The sequence below is a fragment of the Tasmannia lanceolata genome, unplaced genomic scaffold (genome assembly GCF_043159265.1).
Source record: "Tasmannia lanceolata isolate RefF3 unplaced genomic scaffold, GAP_Taslan_0.1 ptg000016l, whole genome shotgun sequence".
Classification (NCBI taxonomy): Eukaryota; Viridiplantae; Streptophyta; class Magnoliopsida; order Canellales; family Winteraceae; genus Tasmannia; species Tasmannia lanceolata.
This window is the reverse complement of record NW_027518693.1, coordinates 14,152,312-14,177,609: the sequence shown is the minus strand read 5'-3', so window position 1 is coordinate 14,177,609 and position 25,298 is coordinate 14,152,312. Positions and strand designations below refer to the sequence as shown.

The 25,298-nt window shown below is 38.9% G+C and overlaps 2 protein-coding genes across 3 annotated transcripts in view; both read left to right on the top strand.

The window, feature by feature from the left end:
- Positions 1-12,964, top strand: part of LOC143848998 (influenza virus NS1A-binding protein) — a 44,334-nt gene extending 31,370 nt beyond the window's left edge. For both annotated transcript variants that reach the window (XM_077358043.1, XM_077358042.1), the window contains exons 9-12: positions 6,604-6,680; positions 12,144-12,245; positions 12,321-12,504; positions 12,593-12,964. In XM_077358043.1, the coding sequence (XP_077214158.1) occupies positions 6,604-6,680; positions 12,144-12,245; positions 12,321-12,504; positions 12,593-12,682 (453 nt within the window). In that variant the 3' untranslated portion in view covers positions 12,683-12,964. The remainder of the gene's footprint in view (positions 1-6,603; positions 6,681-12,143; positions 12,246-12,320; positions 12,505-12,592) is intronic.
- A 5,463-nt stretch (positions 12,965-18,427) lies between these two features.
- LOC143849061 (patellin-6-like) lies at positions 18,428-21,945 on the top strand. The gene is made up of 4 exons (XM_077358107.1): positions 18,428-19,404; positions 19,524-19,648; positions 20,617-20,758; positions 21,462-21,945. The coding sequence occupies exons 1-4, from the start codon at positions 18,646-18,648 to the stop codon at positions 21,723-21,725; spliced, it is 1,290 nt and encodes a 429-aa protein (XP_077214222.1). The 5' UTR covers positions 18,428-18,645; the 3' UTR covers positions 21,726-21,945.
- Positions 21,946-25,298: the final 3,353 nt, after the last annotated feature.

Here is a 25,298-nt window from a genome sequence, read left to right as displayed (position 1 = left end):
GATGGCTTTTAGGACAAATATACCCCTCCTACCTCTTTTTTCCCTCCACCTTTTTCACCTATCCCTATACACTTATTACCTTCTCACCTACCACCTTCTTCTTCCTCAAGGCTTTTCTAACGTGGAAAACTCCATGGGAGGGTTTTGAAGGTTGCCATTTACCAACGTGATAAAGCTCCATTGCCATTGTACTTTAGGAAAAAAGCCCATTGCCAACGTGATATGGCTCCATTGCCATTGTAGTTTGGAAAAAAATCTCCATTGCTTATTTGGGTGATAAACATAGCTTCGGTTAGGTTTAACATCTTCTCTTCATGTTTTCATGTTTTTTGTGCTTTGGTATTTTCACCCTATTTATGGGACTCTTTGTTTGGTTGCCATGTTTATCTTGACCTTTCTCTATCTCTCTCTAGGTATACAATCATGTTTGGTTACATATTATAACCTAGTAGTTCCGGGGTATAAAATGTGGTTCCGTAGTGGTTCCGGGGTAGAAAATGTGGTTCCCCAGTGGTTCTAAGGTATAAAATGTGGTTCTGTAGTAGTTCCAGCGTATAAAATGTGGTTCTGTAGTGGTTCCGGGGTATAAAATGTGGTTCCGTAGTGGTTCCAGGGTATAAAATGTGGTTCCCTAGTTGTTCTGATGTATAAAATGTGGTTCACTAGTGGTTGTTGTGTAAAAAATGTGGTTCCCTAGTGGTTCCGGGGTATAAAATGTGGTTCCCTAATGGTTCCGGAGTAAAAAATGTGGTTCCCTAGTAGCTCTGAGGTATAAAATGTGGTTCCCTAGTGGTTCCTGGGTATAAAATGTGGTTCCCTAGTGGTTCCGGGGTATAAAATGTGGTTCCCTAGTGGTTCCGGGGTATAAAATGTGGTTCCCTAGAGGTTCCGGAGTAGAAAATGTGGTTCCCTAGTGGTTCCGGGGTATAAAATGTGGTTCCCTAGTGGTTCTGAGGTATAAAATGTGGTTCCCTAGTGGTTCCGGGGTATAAAATGTGGTTCGCTAGTGGTTCCGAGGCATAAAATGTGGTTCCCTAGTGCTTCTAAGGTATAAAATGTGGTTCAGTGGTATAAACTGTGGTTCCCTAGTGGTTCTGGAGTATAGAATGTGGTTCCGTAGTGGTTCTGAGGTATAAAATGTGGTTCCCTAGTGGTTCCTGGGTATAAAATGTGGTTCCCTAGTGGTTACGGGGTAGAAAATGTGGTTCCCTAGTAGTCTTAGAGTAGAAAATGTGGTTCCCTAGTGGTTCCGGAGTAGAAAATGTGGTTCCCTAGTGGTTCCGGAGTAGAAAATGTGGTTCCCTAGTGGTTCTGATGTATAAAATGTGGTTCCATAGTGGTTCCGGGGTAGAAAATGTGGTTCCCTAGTAGTTCCGAGGCATAAAATGTGGTTCGATAGTGGTTAGAGGGTATAAAATGTGGTTCCCTAGTGGTTCCGAGGTATAAAATGTGGTTCCATAGTGGTTCCGAGGTATAAAATGTGGTTCCGTAATGGTTCTGGGGTATAAAATGTGGTTCCATAGAGGTTCCGAGGTATAAAATGTGGTTCCCTAGTGGTTCCGGCGTATAAAATGTGGTTCCCTACTGGTTCCGGGGCATAAAATGTGGTTCCCTAGTTGTTCCGGGGTATAAAATGTGGTTTCCTAGTGGTTCCGGGGTAGAAAATGTGGTTCCCTAGTGGTTCCAGGGTATAAAATGTGGTTCCCTAGTAGTTCCGGCGTATAAAATGTGGTTCCCTAGTGGTTTCGAGGTATAAAATGTTTCCTTAATGGTTCCGGGGTATAAAATGTGGTTCCCTAGTGGTTCCAGGGTATAAAATGTGGTTCCCTAGTGGTTCCGAGGTATAAAATGTGTTTCCCTAGTGGTTCCGGGGTAGAAAATGTGTTTCCCTAGTGGTTCCGGGGTAGAAAATGTGGTTCCCTAGTGGTTCCGAGGTATAAAATGTGGTTCCCTAGTGGTTCCGGGGTAGAAAATGTGGTTCCGACGCCAGGCCCGTATGGGCCGGGTCAACCCGCGGGTTACCCAGATTTTTGCCGTATTTTTTAAGATGTTTTGGGGAAATGTTATCCGCACTACCGTATTTTGATGAGGACACTCCTCACTTTATTAAAAGTACGGTACGGCCCGCACCATAGGATTATCCAAACCATCTATTAGATGGGCCAAGGCCTAAATAGGTTGTGCCCCAAAAAGCATTTCCGTAGGTTGATCCTAACCCTCTGATCAGAATGTTAGAGGGTTGGTCCCAACCCTCTATAGATCAGAGGGTTAGGATCAACCTATGGAAATGATTTTTGGGACACAACCAATTTAGGCTGTGGCCCGTCTAATGGACGCTTTGGATCATCCTATGGGGGTGCCATACCGTACTTTTAATTAAGTGAGGAGTGCCCTCATCAAAATACAGTAGTGTGGATAACATTTCCCTTTTTTGTATGGGAATTTGCTAGCCACCTTCGCCGAGGCAACTTCTCACCTTGTGGCCCATCCTTTGATGCAAAGATTGGCAGAAGTAATATGGGTGCAAAGGTGGCTAGCAAAAACATAATTGCAAACAATAATAATCATTACTTGCAAAAAATAGTAATCATTACGGATTTGTGGCTGAAGTGCTAAGTTTTAAATGAAAAATTACGAAAAGATGGAAGCAAAGTAGTAAAATTACGAAAAAAATACCAAAAGGATGCACTAACATATGACAATTACCGAACTACAAAGTTCGATTGTCTTCCGTCGGAAGTCCGAACGTTTGTTCAGAAGTCCGAACAAACCTTTGGACTTCCGAATGGAACCAGTATTTTGGTTACGTATACTGGCTTCCATTCGGAAGTCCGAAGTTTTGTTCGGACTTCCGACGGAAGCCAGTAGAATAAGGATAATTCCAAAGATTTTTATTTTCAAATTGAGTAATAATTCCAAGGATAATAGGGATTTACATTGTGATCTTAGTGTCATGCAGGCAATCATAAATTGAAGCTTGGTTTTGATGTTTTAGAATTCAAAAATGCAAAGAAAATGGATTTATCTTGAAAATGGGGAAAACAACAAAATTCAGTTTTAAGCTTAAAATTCATTTTCTTTGCAGTTTTTAACACTGCTTCGATAAGTTTATTATGAATAAACCCTCACGAATACCAAACCCTGTTGTAAATGGCAACCCTCAAAACCCTTCCATGGAGTTTTCCACATTAGAAAAGTCTTGAGGAAGAAGAAGGTGGTAGGTGAGAAGGTAATAAGTGCATAGGGATAGGTGCAAAAAGGTGGATAGAAAAAAGAGGTAGAAGGGGTATATTTGTCCTAAAAGTCATCTTCTCTCACCTGAGAACACTTTTTTTATAAATTTCAAATCACTACCCTTTATTCACAATTTAGACAAAACTTTGCGTTTTTTTAATAATTTTTCCTTATTTATATTATCTTATAATTATGTGAAAATAAAATGGAAATATTCCATTTCAATGAAAATATTTAATGAATATAATATAATAGAATCAAAGAAGAGGTCTCTTGAATAATAGGCCCTTTCTAGGTGCACCCTTCAGGTATTTAAAGATATGAACCACTGCACTCTAGTGTGAGGTACGCGGGGAGCTCATGTCCTGGCTAACTATGCCCACAACATAAGATATATCAGGGTGAGTGACTGTAAGGTATATGAGCTTACCCACCAGTCTTCTATACCTGTCAGGGTCTTCCAATAGATCCCCTTCTTCTGGAACTAGTTTTACACTGAGATCCATAGGCACAGATACAAGTTTTACTCCAAGATTCTCCGTCTCTCCCAATAAGTCCAAAACATACTTCCTCTGTGATAGACAAGCCACGAGAGGAATATACCACCTCTGTCCCAAGAAAATATCTGAGGCGTCCCAAGTCCTTTGTAGCAAACTCTTTTTGTAAGGTCTTCAACTTTTGTATTCTCCCCTGAATTACTACCTGTAGTGATGATGACGTCAACCTACACAATCAATAGAACGGAACTTGCTGAGTACTGATGACTGAATACCGAGTGATCTACCTCACACTGTCTCAGACTAAAACACATAATGGCCTCACCGAATCTCTCAATCCATACTCGTGGACATTGCTTCAAGCCAAATAGAGATTTCCTCGGGCGACAGACAAAGGAGAACATCTCCCTTTGAGCAACATACCCTGTAGGCTGCTCCATATAAACCTCCTCATAGAGGTTTTCTTTTGAGAAAGGTAACTAGAACCTCATAGGGGTTGCCATGTAAAAAAACATTCCTGAGTCCTGACATCTAACTGGTGAAGATCCCAACCATTATTAACTACAAGGGAGAGGAGAACATGCACTGAAGGGGTCTTGGCAACCGGAGAGGTCTCATTGTAATCGACCCCAAAAGTTTGAGTATATCCTTTAGCAACTAGGCGTGCCTTCAATCTTTCAACAGTTCCATCAGGTAAATACTTGATAGAGAATACCCATCGACAACCAACCGGTCTAGCACCAGATGGAAGAGGAACCAGATCCCATGTTTGGTTTGAATGTAGCGCCCCCATTTCAAGATCCATGGCGGAACACTATCTTGGATGAGTGAGAGCCCCCTGTAAAGACTGTGGTAACACAACAAAAGACAAGGAGTAGGGCTGCAACAGGGTCGGGTTGGGTTAGGTTTTTCAAAACCCTAGCCCAACCCTGAATCCCATTGTCTTGGCCTTGACCCGCCCTGACCCTGAGTTAGGGCCGAAAAACCTCAACCCATTGCCCGCCCTACAGGGCTCAGCGCGGCCCTGGCCCGCCCTGATTGGCCCTGATTGACCCTAGTGAAAATACCTTTTAAGAGTGCTAAAAAATAAAGCAACCACATATCATATAGAACAAAATGATCAATAAACAGAGAAGGGGGACAAAATAAGACAATATGAATTCAGTAACATGACGGGTAGCAAAGACAATTAACAATAATAATCTAAAGAAATATCAATCCAAGATAATAGAAAACATTAGCAAAAGAAGCATGCACATATGGTTCAATTCTATAATAGAAAACTTAGGTCGGGCCGGGTCAGGGTGACCCGAGGCATTAACCCAGAACCCGACCCGACCTTGAGTCAGGGCCTAAAAAATGAACCCTGACCCGCCCTCAGGGTTGGAAAATCTAGCCCAGATCTTGTTCGGGCTCAGGGCGGGCCAGGGTTGACAGGGCCAAACTTGCACCCCTAACAAGGAGGAAACAAAACTTTTGAAAGTAGGAGTTAGGCGATCATAGGAGACAAAGTTAGAAATAGGATGTGCAGTAGAGTGGGAATGAATACGAGAGGCAATAGGTGAGTTACAAGCAACTACAGAGGAGGGTAGAGAAGATACCTGGATAGAAGGTACTGGGATCACAGCATGCGAAGATGAAGTCTCTAGTTGAGTCGGTGGAGGCCCATCTTTGCGCTGACGCCTTTGATAGTGCTTTGTAGTAGGTGGTGGAGCCCCTGGTGCGAAAGAGGAGTCATCTTGAATAGTAAGAGGCTGAGGCGGTGGTTCAGCCTCTTGAAGACGGGGACTATAACAACGATAGCCTTTCTGAGTTCGAGAGTAACCCAGAAAGACACTGTTCCGTCTTAGGATCGATCTTGTTCTTACAAGGACCTAAATGATGAACAAAGCAGACACACCCAAAGACACGAGGTGTGAGGGAAAAGGGTCCTGCTGAGGATATAAGACCTGAAATGGAGAAGCACCATGAAGAACAGACGACGGAAGGCGATTCGCAAGGAAGCATGAAGTCAAAATCGCCATCAGATCCTTGGTTCAGGCAACATTCTGTCACCGACTGAGGCCTATTCACGTGCCCAACAGTGTCTTGGCGAGAAGCAAGAAGAGGAGAGGGTGGCGGGGTTGTACGAGAGCAGGGAGGGGGTGGCGGGGGCTGTACGGAAGCTGGGAGGGGGGTTGGGGGCGGGCCGGAAGCAAGGTGGGGGGTGGTGGTGTTATGAGTGTAGGGAGGGGTGGCGGGGGCTGTAGAGGAGATGAAGGGGAGGTGATGGAGAAGATGGAGGCTGGCGGCTCTCCCTAGGGATCGGAAACCCTAGGGCTCTGATACCATGTTACGAGAGAGAGTGAAGAAAAGGAGAATAGTGAGTTAGGGCATGCCTCCCCCTCACTAAAATATTTATATAATAAGATAAAGACATACAATGACCCTATGAACAATACGTATTCTAACAGTAGTCTACCTTCTCGCTACCATTATAAAGTGTTCTCATCTATGTAAAGTCCCTTTTGATATTCAAATAAAATCTTAACTTGGTTTTTTAAGTTCTTGTGATTTACCAATCATGTTTGTCTCATGCTTGTCTGACTTGTTTATAATTTTCTGCACTAGTTTGGTTGGGATTTACTCTTGTCCTTCTATTTTCAATATCGCTTTATATTTGACTGGTTTTCTGCTTTCTCATACAATAAAACAAAAAACTTTCGTGAAGAGTAAAACATGAATCGTTCATCCTTTGTGATATAATTCATTGCCTCAGTGGGAGTGCATAGAAGATTATGATGCATTTTATTCCTTGCCCAGTTCTTATGTTTAACACTGTAGTGCTTTATTATGTTTAAAACAAGAGTTGTCACTTCTTTTTTTGTTCCAGCGATTTGCCCCTGCTGCAGCAGAACTCAATGGTGCAGTTTATGCTGTTGGAGGATTCGATGGAAAGGATTACTTGAGGTAATATAGTACGTAACTTCTAAAATTTTGTTCCATATAGTTATTTCATCTGCCATTTGAGGTCAAAATTGGTTTAGATGTTTTCCTATTATCTGTAACATCACATTGCATTGCTATTGGCACATCCATGCAATTATCACAATCAATAAATTTAATTTTTGATTGTGAGTTGCATCAGAAAATATGTCTCTCAAATCATGGGAATGTTACATTGAAGGGTTTACTTGTGCTTCTGGGGTTCACGCCTGTCATACCAATTTTTTTTATATACAGTAACAATGTCTGAATAGCTTCTGTTTGTGAAGATAGGAAACTTGGAATCCTTTGTAGGGTTGTAAATTGTCTGAACCATCAGGTTCATCAAATATTATGGTGGGTTTCTTGCTTATGTGATGGTTTCTATGTATGTATTTGTGCTTATTCTAGCATTTTTCAAAGCTTCATCGTAAAATTTCTTCATTTGCATGTGTTTCCATGATTTTACAAGATTTCCACTGAAATTTCCAACCGAAACTGAAACTGAAAAAAATAGTAATTAAAACCTAGGTTACAAACAAGCCTTAGCTTAGGCAACATAAAAATATATAGTCAAATATAACTTCATCAAATCTCTAGCCCAATTTGTATCATAGTTTTAAGATCAAAGGACCGGACTATGGTAATACAAAGTTACAAAGCTAAACTTTGATGGTTCTAGTGTTGGAGGTATTACTTGTTACCTAAGGAGTTTGTCTTGTATTCTGACCACGAAGCGTTGAAAAACCTTCATTCACAAAAGAAATTAAATCAAAGGCACGCTAAGTGGATAGAATTTCTACAAGAATATACCTTCGTCCTCAATCATCGGGCATGAGTCGAAAATAGAGTCGATGATGCCTTAAGTTGTGTGGTTATGGTCTTCCAGTCTATGAGTGTCATGGTCATAGGATTCGATTAGCTGAAAGACGAGTGTGCCACATGTCCCGATTTTGGCATCATCTTTCAAGATGTCCATGATGGTAACCGTTGAGATCCTGTTGATTTCTTACTACAAGACGATTAGTATTTCGAGGATCTAGGCTATGCATTCCCCTAACTTCACTTCGCGATTTCTTAGTTTGGGAATTGCGTGCTGGAGGCCTAGCAGGACATTTTGGCAAAGATAAGACAATCGCGTTAGTCGATGATCGATTTTATTGGCCATCTTTAAAGAAAGACGTAGCGCGAATTGTGTTCCAATGTCGCACTTGCCAATTGGGAAAGGCTAAGAAGCAAAACACTGGCTTATACACGCCTTTGCCTATTCCTCACTCTCATGGCAAGATGTCAGCATGGACTTTGTCCTTGGACTGCCCAGGACAGCTCGAGGACATGACTCTATCTTGGTTGTGGTAGATTGATTCTCACGGATGGCTCACTTTATTCCGTGTAGCAAGACAACTGACGTCGTGCCGGTTACTACGCTGTTCTTTAAGGAGGTTGTCAAACTTCACGGGTTACCAATTTTCATTGTGTCTGATAGAGATGTCAAGTTCGTTAGCTATTTTTGGAGGACACTTTGGAAACTCTTTGGAACCCAATTGAAGTTTTCATCAGCATTTCATCCATAGACTGATGGTCAGACTGAGGTCGTTAATCGTAGTTTGGGTGATTTGTTGCGATGTTTGGTAGGAGACCGTCCAGGTACATGGGATCTTTCGTTACCGACTGTCGAATTCGCGTACAATAGTTCCGTTTATAGGACCACTGGAAAGAGCCCCTTTGAGAGTGTTCATGGCGTCAACCCTCGACAGCCTATTGATCTTACACCATTACCCCCTGATGCTTGTCCCTCTCAGTCAGCCGATTCTTTTGCCCAGCACATCCCTGACCTACATGCTGATATACGTCGTAGGATTTCTACAAGTAATGTTGACTACAAACTAGCCGCTGATGTGCATCGAGAAACCTTGAATTTAATGAAGGCGACTATGTAATGGTTCGTGCTCGTCCTGGGTGTTACCTTCGCCATTCTTTTAAAAAGTTCCATGCTCGAGCCATTGGACCTTTTCATATTTAATAGACTTACCTGCTGATATGAATATTAGTCATGTATTCAATATCGAAGATCTTATCACATATCAAGGTCCCTTCGAGCCTCCTACTATGTCGACAGATGTTTCTACAGGTCGAACTGGCAGCTCTTCTGTTCCAGTCCCAGTACCAGTAGTTCCGCCAATTCCACCACTTCCTGCCGACCAGATTGATGCTATACTTGCCGATGAGATCGTTTCGTCACGCCATGGCGGTTTTCAGCGCTATCTTGTCAAGTGGTGTTGTCGACTAGATTCTGATGCTACTTGGATTACAAAGGAGGAGCTTCGTTGTTTGGACCCCAATATCTTGGAGTAGTACCTGACTCTTCACTCTCCGGAGGAGAGTTCTTTTCAGCAGGGGGAAATGATGGAGATCGACGTCCCTTGCGAGTTTATTCTCGGCGGGGCCGCCCTCGAGGAGCCCCGTAGAGATCTTTTTAGTGTTATTTATTGTATTAGGGATATTTTTGGGATTATTTGATGTTATTATGGTTATTTTAGTATTTATTGCTTTTAGGGTAGTTTAGCCTATTAGTGACTCTTAATTTAGCAAGTTTCTTTATTTTAGGATTGTTAATTGCCTATTTATAGGCAAAGCTACAGCTCTCTTGTGAACTTTGAATGAATTATTGATTATTGAGTGAAACTTCTCTTCGTACAAAATTCTTATTCTTCTCTTCCTCCCTAAATTCTCTTCTTCTACTTCTAATCTCCTCTCTTTCTTCTTCTTTCTTCTTCTATTTCTCTTTTCTAGCCTCCATCAGTTGACTTTCTCAATCAACCTTTTGCTTTGAATGAAATGTGCTACCTCTAAAAAAAAGGTTCATCAAATATAAACTTGCCTCTGTTCTCTAACATCCCTCTTCATGCCTGATCCCTTTCCACGGTGGAGACTTTGGGTCAGCATTTCGAACAAGTATTGGAATCTCAATTGTTGGGTACTCATGAGCACTGTCTGGAATATGCCTCTGTTAAAGTATTAACTTCTTTTTTGAATTGTTTGCCATCCTTTATAAATATTATGGTAGATTCCATGGTTTATCCGATCGGAGTTAGGTTGGTGGATGAGCCATTAATGCCTTTTAATGCTCCTTTGGTAAGAGGGGATCCTGCCCTATTGGTTCCGGGTGTAGGTGTCTCTATTGAGTCTCCTCCGGTGCTTGACCTGCCTGTGATCAGGATTTCTACGGTGCCTTTTGGGGTAAAGTTGTCCTTTCCAAGGGGAAAGAGCCGTTGGACATATCCACCCCGGATTTTGAATTATCCTACACCTCGGGAATGGCTAACCAGGCAAATACACCTAAATGTTTAGCCTCATCATTGAAAGGGAAAGTGGTCAATCCTGGAAAAATATCTTGTCAAAAGCCTTTAAAAGCCAAATCAAGTATTTCTGCTGGAAAAGCTTCTAGGAGAGATATTTCATACTGCTGCCATCTTCAATCCTTGTCAGTCAAAAAGGCAGATCAAAAACCTATTTTTCAAAAAGAACATACGAGTCTCGAAAAAACCTTGAAGGATGTCAACAGTCACACCAAAAGGTCTTGTGCTATCCCATCCATTAAAAACTCTTGGTCCCAGAAAGAAAAGGCCGGTTAGAAGGGGTGGGGTGTGAGTCTCGAGAAAAATTACTTATTAGCTACAAAGGGAGGTCTATATCTCTCTTTAAAAGAAACCTTTTGGGCTTTCAAAGGAAAGAGGAATCAAAGAACCCTAGCTTAGCCTCTAAGTTTAGCCTTCTCCTTAAAGATTTTGATAAACCTTTCAAAGCTCTTTCATCTTCCATGGCTTCCGATTCTACTTCTTCTTCCAGAAAAAGGAAGGCAGTCTCGTTCGAGGTTAATGACTTACAGTTCTTTCGAAATCTAGAATATGACGAAAAAATGGTGGCCGAAGAATGTCCGACATCCAAGGAAATTACTATGAGTATTTTGAAGAGACAATGAAAACAGTTCAAGCGGGATGCTCTGGTCAACAAGGAATGCTCTCTCAAGGTTTCGGGCAAGTTTGATCCGTAGGAGGCCTTCGTCAGAATTTACAAGTTGGATTTCTTCAAAAAGGCTCTAGAAGAGGAGCGTCAAACCCGTCGCTAGCGTTGGGAGGAGGTTAAGGCTGGAGAGATTGAGCGTTTGGAGAGTTTGATGGGTATCTCAGAAGGTGTCTCCCAGGAGTCAAGGGACTCCCTGGACCGGGAAGTTAGTTTGGAGATTCGAAATCGGATAGGTGTGGACGAGGATAGACAAGAAGTGGATTCAAGGTTGGTGGACTTTCTGGAATCGGAAGAAGTCAAAGTCGTTCCTCTTGAGGAAATGGATGAACTTTTGGCAATAGGTTTCGATTACAATCTAGAAGCCACAAAAAAATTTATTTCGTTCTATGGCTATCATGGATCTGAACGAGCAAAGAGAAGTTGGAAAGGATAAATGGGGATCAGGGGGCCGAGGGTAGTAACCCCGTATGAAAGGCCTTCCGGCCTCGGAAAAAAATAGAGGAAAAAGTGAAAAAAGAAGAAGGAAAAAAGAGGAGGAGATAGGAGTAAAAAAAAAACATCTAGCTGGTTAGAGTGAGAAGGCAAAAGGAAAGGAAAAATAGGAAAGAGGAAGAATAGAAAATGAACAGATATAGAAATAAAAAAGATAGGAAAAAGAAGGCATTGAGAAAATTCAGGCGGGACTGATTTTTGAAGTTTCAGATTATGGGGTCGTGGATCCTGAAGGATGGATCCCTTCTGCATTACCCAGGAATCTACCGTCAAAATAGCTTTATGCTTGACTTGTTAATTATCCAGAAATTACTCCCTATAGCCGTAGCTTGAGAGATTCGTTCTTTTGCTTAGGCCTCTTGTCTAGATGCTTTAGCTATGCTATTTTTTCTGGGAGTGTGTTAGTTCTGAAGTGTTGGAGTTTAAGGAGGTAAATTTTAGCAGCTTTTGAGTTTTCAATCATCCTGAAAGTCCAAGAGGGTGCTTGTTTTGAGTTCCCAGGTCGCTGTTTGGAGTTAGATGTAGTCTTAATAGGTACAGGTGATAGATGTACATGCTTGTAACAAAAGATGAAAAGATGGCAATCTCAAAATAGAGAATAGGAATGGTTACACTCTACTGTAAATGTTTTTGTTTTTGAATTGGTCCCAGGCATGCCCGTCCCAATTCACGTTAATATTTTGTATTGCAGGCTGGGACTCCTGGTCCTGATTGCTATCTGAATATTAATGAAATGTGTCTACTTTAAAGAAATAAAAAAATAAACTTGCAAAAAAGCAGTTGGATTGGTACTTTTTTTTTTAATTAATCAATATTGTGAAAGTAGAGATATATTTGTGGATGTAGAGGTATATGATTTGATACAATTTCTTCTCTTCATGATTAGATTGGCCCACTTATACTTTATTTTTTATCCTTAAATATTCCCAGTTCAGCTGAAAGATTTGATCCTAGAGAAGCTTCATGGACCCGGCTTCAAAGCATGAACACAAAAAGGGGGTGCCTCTCATTAGCAGTTTTGAATGAGAAATTGTAAGTTATCTTCCTCTGGATATCTGAAACATGTTCCAAGACCAATAAAAATCTTTACCAACAATTCTACTACAGATATGCATTGGGTGGTTATGACGGAACCAAAATGGCATCAAGCGTTGAAGTATTTGATCCTCGTACTGGTTCTTGGATATTTGGTGACTCACTGAACCATAGTAGGGGATATGGGGCCACAGCAGTTCTTGGAGATTCTATCTATGCCATTGGTGGCCTTGATGGTGAAAGAATTCTAGATGTTGTATGAAACTATGATTCTGAAATTTCTATACATAAATAACTTTGGTTAACAATATAAATAGGTTCCTAATTTTTTAATGTAATGCTAGGTGGACTGTTATAAGGAAGGACTTGGTTGGAGGGTTACCAATTCGAAAGCTATTGGAAAAAGGTGCTACTTGTCAGCCATCGTTTTGTAATGCCGGGACAGTTGGAGTTTTGCATTAGAACATACATTTCTCCACTCAGAAACTGGAGAAGATCGGTTTTGTTCGGTATTTGCGCAGTTGTTGTAAATGCTGATTATAGTTTCTACCTCCTCTAATGTTCATTCCTGTAAGTAGCTCTCTTGCTTCCTAATCTTGCTTTCAAAATGCCCTTTTTTGGCCAATCCTTATTAATTGTACATGTATATACTTGCTGCTTCTTTTGACTTAAGCCAATGCAACTTTAAGAATGCCCATAGCAAAAATTCCGTCTCATTTCATCTTACACAGTTTGCATGCTGAAATATGTTTTGTGGAGTGAGTCTCTCCTTGCTTTAAACCCTTTTCAAATTTTTTGAAATTTTTTTTGCTTAAAATGGATTTCTTTTGCTAGATAATATGGGTTTGAACACAGAAACTAACATTTCGAAATTACTGTCATTTATGTTACATCAGGTCTGTTCAGTTCAAAATTAGTGGCGATTTTGGTCTAAAAATGTTCAGTTTGCTAAATCAATAATATTAGGATTTTTCTCTATAAATTTAATGTTTATACAGAAGTGGATTGAGCTTAAGATTGTTGGTAATTTGCTTGGTATAGGTTACAAATGATTAAAGTAGGGCCAAAAAAAATCAAATCATCATGATGATCTTTGGGGAGTTGGAGAACAACTTAAGCCTTTCAACTAATCTTTTGTAAATCTATTATCACCATAGTCAAGGCTTTTGTTCTTCAACCTAGAGGCGGGAGGCTCAATCCCAGCTTACCTACAAATCTCTAAATACATAATGGTTTTAAATGGGCAATTGATGAAAAATGCATTACTAGATGTTAGAATTTGATGATTGGTGTATTTTCTTTTGGGGCTATATAAGAGATTTTAAAGTAAGGTCTGAAGAATTTTTCTTTAACTCCTTCCAGTAAGGTCCAAGGACATTGATGCTATAGTTTTTGATAGCTACTCTTGGGAAGTGATATATTTGCCCCACCTTTTTTTTTACTTGGGACACCCCCCCTCTACTGTATTTATGATTACTCTTTTACGCTAGAGGGGCTGTCCCAAGTAAAAAATGGGCAGGAGTATATCATTTCCCCTACCCTTGCACCCTATATGTGCGGTGACTTGCTACCACTACTCGATCAACATAATCATAAAACATGTATTTTTCGCATGTGTAATTTTCGAGGATTGCACATGCTCTTTTCTTGTATATTTAACTTGGAAACCAATTGACTTGACTATATGGGAATAATTTTTAGAGCTAACCAAAGAGGTGCAACTTGGTTCTGGCTCAACCCGAACCCAACATATTCAATCTGATTTTGGCTCGAGTTGGGTTGGCATTTCCTTGGGATCGACCGATCGATAAAAAGCCAACCCGATTTAATCCGTTAAATTAAACATTTGGGACTACGGCTAAGAGAATTAAAGTCGGGTTGGGTTAGGGTTGAGCCTCCTAGACCGGCGGCTCCAATGGGATCAGATTAGGGTTAAGGTTTTGGGTCTTTGGGTTAGACCCAATCCGTCCAAGGTGCACCAAAATTAAAAATTGGAGAGAGAGTGGAGACTCATCTTTCTATGAACAAACTTTACATGTCAGCAATGAAAATAATTTGGTTCTCCTGACAGAGGGATTGGCCTAATTATGTGGTCGGCTATGTTATGATTATAGGTGATTCTCACCTGTTGCCATACATAGGGGGATTAATATCCGCACTATCTTATTTTGATAATGGCACAACCACTTTGTTTTACACTTTTAATGGAAAATATAGGCAATGCGACAAGAATTCTCTCTTTCTTTCCATTTCCATGTCTGTATAAGGTTTTACCGTACGGATGTGTTGTTAGTGGGTTTGATTGATGGATTTTAGACTGGGCATGGAAACTTCAGGAAAACGTAAAACCCTAAAAACAGAGAAAAATAATGAATGGAAAAATAAGGGAAGGTGTGAAAAGGACGAAAAGGGTTGGGAAACTGATCACTTTCTCTGCTTTTACTGTTATAACCCAACTCCCCCTTTTTCGTTTTCGGGATTCGTTGCCATAAGAAAGAAGGACAAAAAACAAAGAGAGTGTGAGACCCGTGATTTTGGTTTCTCTCTTTCGGTCTTTCTATTTTGAAAATTGGGGGTGGGACAAATGAAAAAGGCTAAGTTAATTAAACGGTAAAGAGATACGAAAACCCACTTGCAGGAGCTGCAGTTTCTGACCAAATCTGCTTTCTTTTGGGAGGAAGAGGAGGAAGAGGTTAAAAAAGTGAAAAAAAAAGAAAAAAGGATGAGGTTAAGAAGGAGAAAAAAGTGGCTTAGAAGGAAACAAACTAAGGAGATTATAGCCGCATGTTCTATTTGTTACTTTATCACTTAGTTTATAAAGTGGGAGGTGGGGCGTGAGAACAGAGACAAGCAGCTGCAAAATCGGGCAAAGAAAAACTACTTAAAATCGAGTATTTTTTCCCTATTTTGACTAACATGGCCTAAATACTAAGGGGCCGTTTGGATACGTGGATTTTAAGATCTAGGATTTCTTCAAAATTGTAGCTAAGAGACAAGAGAAGAAATGGACCAGCCGTCATTTTTTACTTCTGGCCCTTACCATATGTCCAAGTTTTAGAAATCTCAAGATGTAGGAGAGAGTCTTAAAATCTGAATTTCTCACTTCAAATCTAAGAAATGCTGTCAGGACATCATACAACAGCTTGATCATAAACCCTCTTTTACACTGTTTTCAAACTAAAAACTTGGATTCTAAAATCCGGGTATCCAAACGGCCCCTAAGTTTTAACGAGGAAAATGGGGAGAGAAAATATTGAGAGCTTAAAATGAAATCAAAAGTTGATTTCACCCCATCGCCACTGAGTGTGTCACCTAGAAGGTGAATGGCTGAGTAAAAGATAGTCTTCCTTTCTCTAAGGGTAAGCCATAATGATATAGATGCACATCTATTATATGGCTTACATCATGAATTATGAAGATGGGATCTCCTAATTCAAGTTATTTTCAATGTTTATGTATTCTAATTAGTTTAATTTATTGGACGCAACGGCAGGTCTCTTAACATTTTTTTCAATGTTATATTTTCACACACATGTATGCATGTGAGTATGAAATGACATCCCAATTTTCTATGATCAAATGTGATTAAGAAATTTGCAGTAAATGATTATCATGATGTGCTTATGGTAATGATTGTAAGGTAAATAGGATTGAAGAATTAGGAGGAAGGCCTTGATATATTAATTTTTATTAATTGAATTATACAATCAGCCTATATTTGAAAAACCACTAAGCACCTACTGCTATAAGGACCTTTCAGCTAGAAAAATTGTAAAGATTTTTAGTGAATTTCATAAGTTTGCCAATCCAGACCTAATTTCTGAAGTTTCTCTATAAATAGAGGAGATGAGACCTATAGCTTTAACAATCTATACCAACCACTAATTGGTGGAGAGACTCAAAGATATGAGAATTGAAGGAAGAAGTATGAGGGTTCACAGCAAAATTGGAAAACTCTCAAGGCTAGTCACTCACATGAATTCATAGGAAAGGAATCCAATCATTAGTGCTGCCCTTGATATTTGATCCAACGACAGCCTCTGAAAAGTTAGGTGTCACTGGATCAACTATCTGTCGTTGGATCAAATATCAAGGACAGTGACCCATTACAGTTGTAAACACTCAAACACCCGGTAAACTCGCTTACAGAAATTTTAAGCCCATGTTTGTTTTGGATTTTGAAAACCGATTGTTAGGCCAGTACGGATTACTGGACTCATATTTATGTTTAATTTCGACTCCAATGACCTATTATGGACTTACAAATACTGATTATTGGACTAAATAATTGGTATTGGTACTGCAATCGGTTCTCAAAATCTAAGAGGTGAAGGGCCTAAATTCAAAATTTCTGATTGAAAAATGGTGGAGCAGAATAAGGAGCGGGTGTTTGGGACATTCTTGACGCGGACGTGTCATGAAATCTTTTGAGTAAGAAAAATGGATTTCTTTCTGTTGAGGACCATTGATATATGGTGGGGCCCCAAAACAATACTGGCCATATCAATCGTACACGTGTCACCAAGACAATGAACTGATGGCCGTACCACAATTCCTAACCTTAGGAAAATGAAGTTTCTGGGATCGAACGTGGGTACGAAACTGGGAACATCAGCGTCCTTTTGCCATAGACATAGAAAAAGAAACTCAAAATTATGAAGATCTCGAGATCAGTGACGAGGGATGGTTTGTGTGAAATTAAACGAAACTGTAGGGTTATTTCTGAAATTTTCAAATGGCGGGTTTGGGAAAAAAAAAAGAAAGAAGAAGAGTGGGTCCCACTGTAGAAAAAAAAGGAGCCGATTGTGGGGCCCACATGAAACGGCACGGCATCAATTATTACCACCTCTCGGCTTCCACCGTCACTTTCTTCCTACTCCCACTGCTCGGCTCGGCTTCGCTTCTAGCTTTCGGCGGTGGAGAGAGGCACACCATTAACGCACGCGTGGTGGGCCACACAAGCGGGAAGTTTTCTGAATTTTAGACTGAAGTTGATAACTTTTTGGCTGATAATATTTTTACACTTAAACGAATAACAACAAAATCTGTTGAAAAGTAAGCCTATGTGGCTGCTCTCACATGCAACACCCAGCAGCGAAATGCCTTTCTGTGATGGTCCGTAGCAAATCCCTTATTTGGATGTGGTTATAGTTATTTACTAATTTAATTCTTATTACTAATGACTAATTATTAACCACCAACACACACACACACATCCAATAAATCAAATTATGCCAATATAAAATGTCATTGTAAAATTCATGATAAACTATTTGCGACCATGAGTTGTAGCCTGAGGAATGTGTTTGGATTGTAGGAATCGGGAATCAGAATTGATATCTTATTCCTATTCTGATTCTTCCGTGAAAGGAATGTAAATTGAAATTAAAATAGAAAACTTAATTCTGAAAATTCTAATAAAAATTTCATTCTCACAAGGCCAAATCAAGATATCAACACCCGTTGTAGGAATCAGATTATGAAATTCCCCCTTAGATTCCAACAAGGTGTCAATTCCATTCTTTTTTTCTTTTTTTTTTTAATCTGACGCCAGTATTATAATCAATTTATCTAGGCTATTGATGTTGGCTTTAGCATCTTTGTATAATTGCACTAACTCATCTTGTCTTTTTATTATTTAAACAAGTTCAAAAGATCACTACAGTCCCCAAAAATCTCTTATAAGCCAATTAATAAAGAAAAGACAAGTTGAGTTTGTGCAATTATTAAAACATGATAGTGCAACTACCAATAGTTTTTTATAACCGGACCAACATGGTCCTTTTTAATATAAAGAGCTGTCATAGGCTCATAGGTTATTACAGTGCCCAAAAAGCTCTCAGGAGCCAATTAAAAAAGAAAAGACAAGGTGAGTTTGTTGAATTGATAAAACATGGCAGTGCCAATATCACCAGCTTTTTTTAATTAATTAAAAGCACGGGTGCGTAGCGCCAGTAGCGCACCCCGTACACGGGTCTCACACCGATCGAGCTTTTAAACTTTTACTAAAAAAAGTAAAAGCCCTCCCGGCGCGGCTCGAGTCGAGAACACAGAGAACACGCCTCTTGGGTATGATTACTATTTATGTTGGAAAATTGATATTTCCACCCTCTTTTACATAAAAAGAAGAATAATTACCACGACCGCAATAATTTATAAATCCCATTCTCACTGCACCCTCTGTTCCTCTGTCCCACTCCTTTTCTACTCTCATCTCTCTCTGTCTCTGCAACAAAGGAGAAAAAAAAGGAAACAAAAGCTCCCTCAAAACAAAACCCCAAAACCTCTGCAACTCAGAAAACCCAACCACAAGTTAGTAACAAAACCCTAACCCCAATCACCACCTCCTTACCATTTTTTCTCACATTTCCCATTTGGGTTTCTCTCAAAAATTTCCATGGAATCTTCATCTCCTCTCCCTCTCCCAAACCCAAAACCCACAACCCAACAAAACCCTCAAAATGAGACACATCAAGCTCCCCCTCCTTCTCCAAAACCCTTTAAGAAAAGCTTTGTTACCTCTCTAATGGAGGCTGCTACACTTCGCAGTCCTTCTTTTAGAGAGGACACTTATTTAGTCTCTCATCTCAAACCTTCTGAAAAAAAGGCTTTGAAAGAGCTGAAAGAGAAGCTCTCTAATATGTCTCTTGATTCTGATTCTATGTGGGGCATTCAGCTTTTAAGTGGAGATGAAACGGCTGATGTGGTTTTATTAAAATTCCTCAGGGCTAGGGATTTTAGAGTCTCAGACTCTCTTACAATGCTTCAAAAATGCCTTTCATGGAGGAAGGATTTTGGGGCTGAAACTGTTATGGAAGAGGATTTAGGGTTTAAAGAGCTTGAAGGGGTTGTGGCTTATATGCATGGGTATGATAGAGAAGCGCACCCTGTCTGTTACAATGCTTATGGGATGTTTAAAGAGAAAGAAATGTATGAGAGGATTTTTGGTGATGAAGAAAAGTTGAAGAAGTTTTTAAGGTGGAGAGTTCAAGTTCTTGAAAGGGGTATTAATCTCTTGCATTTTAAGCCTGGTGGGGTTAATTCTATTATTCAGGTTACTGATTTGAAGGACATGCCCAAAAGAGAGCTAAGGGTGGCTTCTAATCAGATACTCTCTCTTTTTCAAGATAATTATCCAGAGATGGTGGCCAGGAAGGTAATTTTAAAAAAGTATTTGGGTAATATTTATGTTAGAGAATAATAGATTTCATATTTAGTTTTTGTTCATTTATTTGTTGATTGTTCAATGTTTTTTTTTTGGTGTTGATTTTGCAGGTTTTTATCAATGTTCCATGGTATTTCAGCATGTTATATTCTATGTTTAGTCCATTTCTTACTCAAAGGACTAAGAGCAAGTTTGTGATTGCTAGAGAAGGAAATGTTGCTGAGACCCTTTTCAAGTGAGCCTTTATTTAACACTTTTCTCTGTATTTATGCTGGCATTGATCAAGAATCTGGAATGGGTTTTAACTGTTTTTGGCTTACTTATTGTTTATATTGCTATTTTTTATTAATTAATTTGGTAATATAATAATAATATAAATATGAGTAGTGGTAAATGTATAATGAAAAGCTTAATCATCATAATAAGTCTGTAGTGGGTTTTGATTGATTATCTTTAAAATTGTAAATTATGGTTGTATTGATCAAGAATATGAAATTAATTGTGTTTTCATTTTTTCTTAGTTAATTTGTTAGAAGATCTGGAGTAGGTTTCATCTTCTCATGCTCATCTCCCATCACTTCTTTTTGGCATTATTGTTGGATCACTTTTCCTTTTTTATTAAGGCTCTGTTCACTTGTTTTTCCTGGAAAGGAAAAGAAAAGGTTTCCGTGAATCGACGGGGCATTAGGAAAAGAAATCTAGGGAAATTGTGCAGGAAAAAAGGTTGCCCCACTTTTTTCACTAGTTTTTCTGGGAAAGCAAAATAAAGAAAAAAGGAATCTCACACTTGAGAAAAGACTCATTTTTGCACATCATGTGACATTTTCTATGGCTCCTTCAAAATCCCGTGAAGACAAGTGAACATGCGAATTTTAGCTCTCTCGGGAGAAAAAAACAAAGGGTGTTTTCCTGGGATTTGGTCTCCCGGTTTGTCTTTTCTTTTTTAGTTGGCTTTTGACAGCTTTGTTCTTTATGAGAACTGTAATAACCTTTGACAGCTGTTAAAATAATAAAAGACAAGATGAGTGAGTGCAATTATAAAACATGGTAGTGCCAACATCACTAGCAAAATATAATAATAATAATTATTTTCCTTATAATGACATTCATTTTTCTCATTGGTAATTAGCTAGCTTTTTGCATTTTTCTTTTGTTAATGTGATAGAAAATCTAAAGTGGGTTTTTGTTTGCTACTCTGGTCAGATTCATAAGGCCTGAAAACGTGCCGGTTCAGTACGGGGGACTAAGCCGGGCTGAAGATTTGCAGACCGGTCCACCCAAACCAGCATCAGAGTTTACAGTAAAAGGAGGAGAGAAAGTAAACCTAGAAATCGATGGGATTGAGGTATCTGCTTTTTCTCATTCTCATTCTTTCATTTATTATTACTTACTTTGCCCAGTTTTTTTTTTTTTTTTTTTTTAATTCTTATTTTTCTTGGGTTTGTTTCAAAATAAGAGATATTCATATTATTACCACTTCAAAAACTCCATGCTTTTATTATATAGTTGATGAACGCCTGGTTCTTACCATTTAGATCAAATCATGATGGGCATAATCTAATCATTCATCTAACCAAGGGATTTTTTCTTGGAAAAATCTTTCCCTGGAAAACTACTTCCCCAGCTTTTGGCTAACTCATCTAACTCATTTTTCATGGGAATTATTTTCCAAATTCAGGAAATTGTCATTTTTCAAAAAAAATTTTATTTTCATTGAAAATAGATTTTTGAAATCCAGAATAAGCCTTGCCTTGTAGAATTCAGGAATAATTTCTCAAGGAAAATAAAAATTCCATACGAAAAAAGGGTCCTGATCCAGCGGGATAAGTTTTTTTTACTAGAAAACAGGGGATTTTTTTACTCTGGAAAATAATTTCTATGAAAAATGATTTCACAGAACACTCAAAAACCTCAATTTTTAATGTAAATCTTTGTATTATTTTTGTTGAATTGATCCTGTTGGGTCATTTCTTGTATAAAACAAGTGACCCATTTGTTAGCAAACTTTGGGCTGACACTTTTAGACTTTGATGGTCATTTGGTTTAAGGGTGGAGCTACCATAACTTGGGATATAGTAGTTGGGAGCTGGGATTTGGATTATGGCGCAGAATTTGTGCCCAGCGCCGAAGGAAGCTACACGATCGCTGTTGAGAAAACTCGAAGAATTGCCGCCGGCGAAGAACCTGTTCACAACTCGTACACTTCGAAAGAAGCCGGAAAAATGGTGCTCTCCATTGATAATACCACCTCTAGGAGAAGGAAGGTTGCAGCTTACCGATACTTTGTGCGTAAACCATCATCATCTGCTTAAATAAATACCCATTTTACCTAAGCTCTTACTGATTTAGTTTATGGTTTGGAAACATGATATCATCTATAATATGCATGTATAAAGGAGATGTTTTTTTCTTTGAGAAGGCTGGTTTTATATAATGTAGAACATGGTAGCTCTTTTTGTTTTTGTTGTGGTCTTTGATGGGTTTTCTTTGGTGAATTGGATATAATAAACTGAAGAGATGTGTTGATGTTGCTTTCTCTGTTTCCTGTTTTTTCGTACCTCTTTTGAATCTGTGGTATTTTTTGTCTATCGTGGTGTCTTGTTCTCCTTGTTGGAAAGGAGAAGCAGGGCTAGGAAGAAAATGAAAAGGTCTAGGCCTATTGACCCTGTGGGCTACCACATGACCATAGTTTTGTCTAGGATTCGATACGAATATCTTACAAATTTTTGAATGATTCCTCGAAATGATTTTTCCACACTGTTTACCAACCTTACCACTCTTGTTTGTCTATTTCAAATTGGTTGCATTTCTATCCTCTTCTGTTGCCTTTTTTTTATGGAAAATGGGAAAGGGTGGGAAATATCATTTTCCTTTTACTATTGATTGTTTTTAAATCTTATATCCTATGAAAGATGCTCTACAAGGAAAACCCATGGACTTTCAGTTGTGTTATTTATAGCTAATTATGACTATCCAGTAAGCCACTTTTATGTTCAATGGTAAAAGACATTTTGGGTACAACCATGGTTTTAAATTTCGACCGAAGTCCAAAATTTCGGTGAAGACCGACACCGAAATGCTTCAAAACCGAAACGGTCATTTATTTCGGCCGAAATTTAATATTGAATAAAATATTAGTTTCGGGTCAAGTTTCAGATTTCGACCGAATTTTCAAAATTTCGAGAAATTTTGAAATTTCACGGTTTGAAACCGGGTACCGAAACCGAAATTTTAAACCTTGGTTACAGCCAGGCAGTATAAGGAGGCATGCATGTGAGATCAAGACTTTGATGTTGAACAACATCATGAGGCTGCCCACATGGTCTTTGTCCCATTCCGAATTGACATCAAATCCTTAAGATAAGGACTGCAAAAATCATGCTTTTAGAATTTCTTAAAAGGCATTTTGTCCACCAAAAAAAAAAAAAAGTTTTGTGGTGATATCAATCCTCTAAAAGTAAGAGCCCGTGGGCCAAAGATTTGGATTATACAGAGTCCAACTGATCTGTTCGAAAGCGAAGTAACCAAGGATTCTTCATTTGAAAGAAGAAAAGAAAAGCTAAAACCAACAAAGTTAAGCATTGTGAAGGATGTTATTTCCAAGATATTAAAGTGAAAAATTCAAAACGCCTTCCCTCCATTGAATTTCCCTTTCAAATTTAAATGTTGTGAAATAACAAAAGGAGTGTTCTTAACAAACTATGGACGTGCGGATATCAATAGCCTTATTTTAGTGTGCCAAAAAAGGACTCCCCCAATGGGCTTCCCGGAACTGTTGCGCTGCCATATTTTTATAACGGCACTATCTGATTAGTGGATGTTGATAGCATTTTTAGTTTGGTTAACAAATTAAAGTGTGTGTAAAACAAATTAAGTGTGTAGTGCCATTGTCAAATTAATGATAATGCAGATATGTGGATAACAGTCTCTTAAAATTGGGGTTGCAACTCCTGTCGGGCTTTCCAAAACCCTACTCTATGCGACAAATTATCTGAGGCCGGGTCTAATTCTTATAGGAAACCTGAGATTCATAGACCCGAGCCTACCTGAGATAGTTTCTCGCATCGGGTTTTTATTTTTTTAGCGCATGATAGTGACTAATTTTGAAGATCGTAGAAAATAAGAAATTTTCACACGAAAAATCTCTACATTTATGTCATCGAGTGTATAAATTTAAGAAGGAAACTATTTTTTCACATTTCAAACAAGATCACCTCAATGAAAACAATTATATCAGTGTATTATGTATTGAAAAATAATTTGTAAGGTTATTCAAGAGATATTTAAGAAAGTCATTGTACACGACAATATGAGTCTGGTCGTGTTTCGGGTTTTCTTTTCTCTAGACTTGGCCCTACCCAAGATTGGGTCGGGTTTTTCGGGTCGATGCGGGTGGTTTACCCGACCCATTCTCGGTGCTAAATGGACAACCAAACAGCAGATAGCGCATGAAACAAAATCTCATATATTCCTACTCTATTGTTCCCGTGGCGGTTATGTACTACTCATTATGCCTCCTGGACAACCTACAAACTTCTTCTTCTTCTTCCTTTTTTTCTCCTGATAAGCATGGTTTTAAATTTCAACCGAAATCCGAATTTCGGTGGAGACCGACACCGAAACCCATAAAAACCGAAACGGTCATTTATTTTGGTCGAAATTTCGGGAAAACCAAAAAAATATTTTTTTTAATATTATTTTAATATTTCACAGAAATTTCGGCCGAAATTTGATATTGAATAAAATATTACTTTCGGGGTTTTGTACCGGATTTCGGTCGAAATTTCAAACTCCGAAACCAGTACCGAAACCGAAAATTTAAACCTTGCTGATATTGCTGATAAGGAATAGAGAAACCACAAGTACAAACATATAATGAGGGAAAGGTGTCCGTATATGATACAATGGTGTTGAATAGTGGTAACTAGAGAGGTAGGGGAAGAAGAAAACGAATACACAGTAAGGTGAAAAGCCAAGACATGTTGGTTTAGTGTGAAAGCAAGAAAAAAAGTGGAAGGACAGCGTCTCAGGAGGGAAAGATATACGTGTGGTGAACGTTTAAGATATTATGACATGGGATTCCTTCAAATAGCTCTCTGGTACAGTTGGATAGAACTAGTCTGACTTGGATAGCCTCATTCACACATGCAACCGTACATAATGAAATAGAGGATGGGAAATGATATATGAACACCCCCTTGTTATTATGTCGCACACATGTTGTTGGTTGGGTCAGATGGATGAGTGGAAATTAAGGCCCTGGCTTGACCAATTATAAGCTATTTTGAGTGCAATAATCAGTTTTGGACTCAAAACTCAATTCTCATGATCTAAAAACCTAATGGGAGGCTGACATGGCTTGTGGTATGGATATTCAATTTTTTTGGTCCGTGCAAACTTTAATATTTTGACTTGAGAATGCATTTAATTTTGAGCCTAATGATCAATTTTAGACTAAAAATCAAATATCAAAATCCTCTCATAGAGAATTCTTTTCATGAATGTGATGAAGAGATTTGAGTTTAAAAGCTTGGTTAACATCGTGGAAGGAACGAATACCCAAACCTCTTCTTCTTTCTTCTTGCACATATTGTTCCAAGGTATCCAATGATGCGTTCCTCCACCAAAAGTTGGAGAAGATAGATTCTATTCTTTAACAACAGACTTAGGTGTTAAGGATGGATAGAATACAGATGGCAAAACCAACATGGTCTTAGTGTATGTGAAAAAACCAATTACTCCACAAGCTTAACCCAATAGTCGGTGCTATTTCTTCATTTATTTTTCAGCACTCCCCATCACATGTGGCCCCTATTCTTAAGTGGCGCATTTGGGTTCCTCGTATCTTTGGTATTCCTTTATCTTATGCTTGTAATGCTGTTACC

What these genes read in the sequence shown, in the direction of transcription:
- LOC143849061 (XM_077358107.1), top strand. Translation starts at nt 18,646, where the DNA reads ATGGAATCTTCATCTCCTCTCCCTCTCCCAAACCCAAAACCCACAACC. An exon ending in GTTGCTGAGACCCTTTTCAA is followed by an intron (nt 19,649 to 20,616) that starts GTGAGCCTTTAT and finishes TACTCTGGTCAG; the next exon opens with ATTCATAAGGCCTGAAAACG. An exon ending in TAGAAATCGATGGGATTGAG is followed by an intron (nt 20,759 to 21,461) that starts GTATCTGCTTTT and finishes ATTTGGTTTAAG; the next exon opens with GGTGGAGCTACCATAACTTG.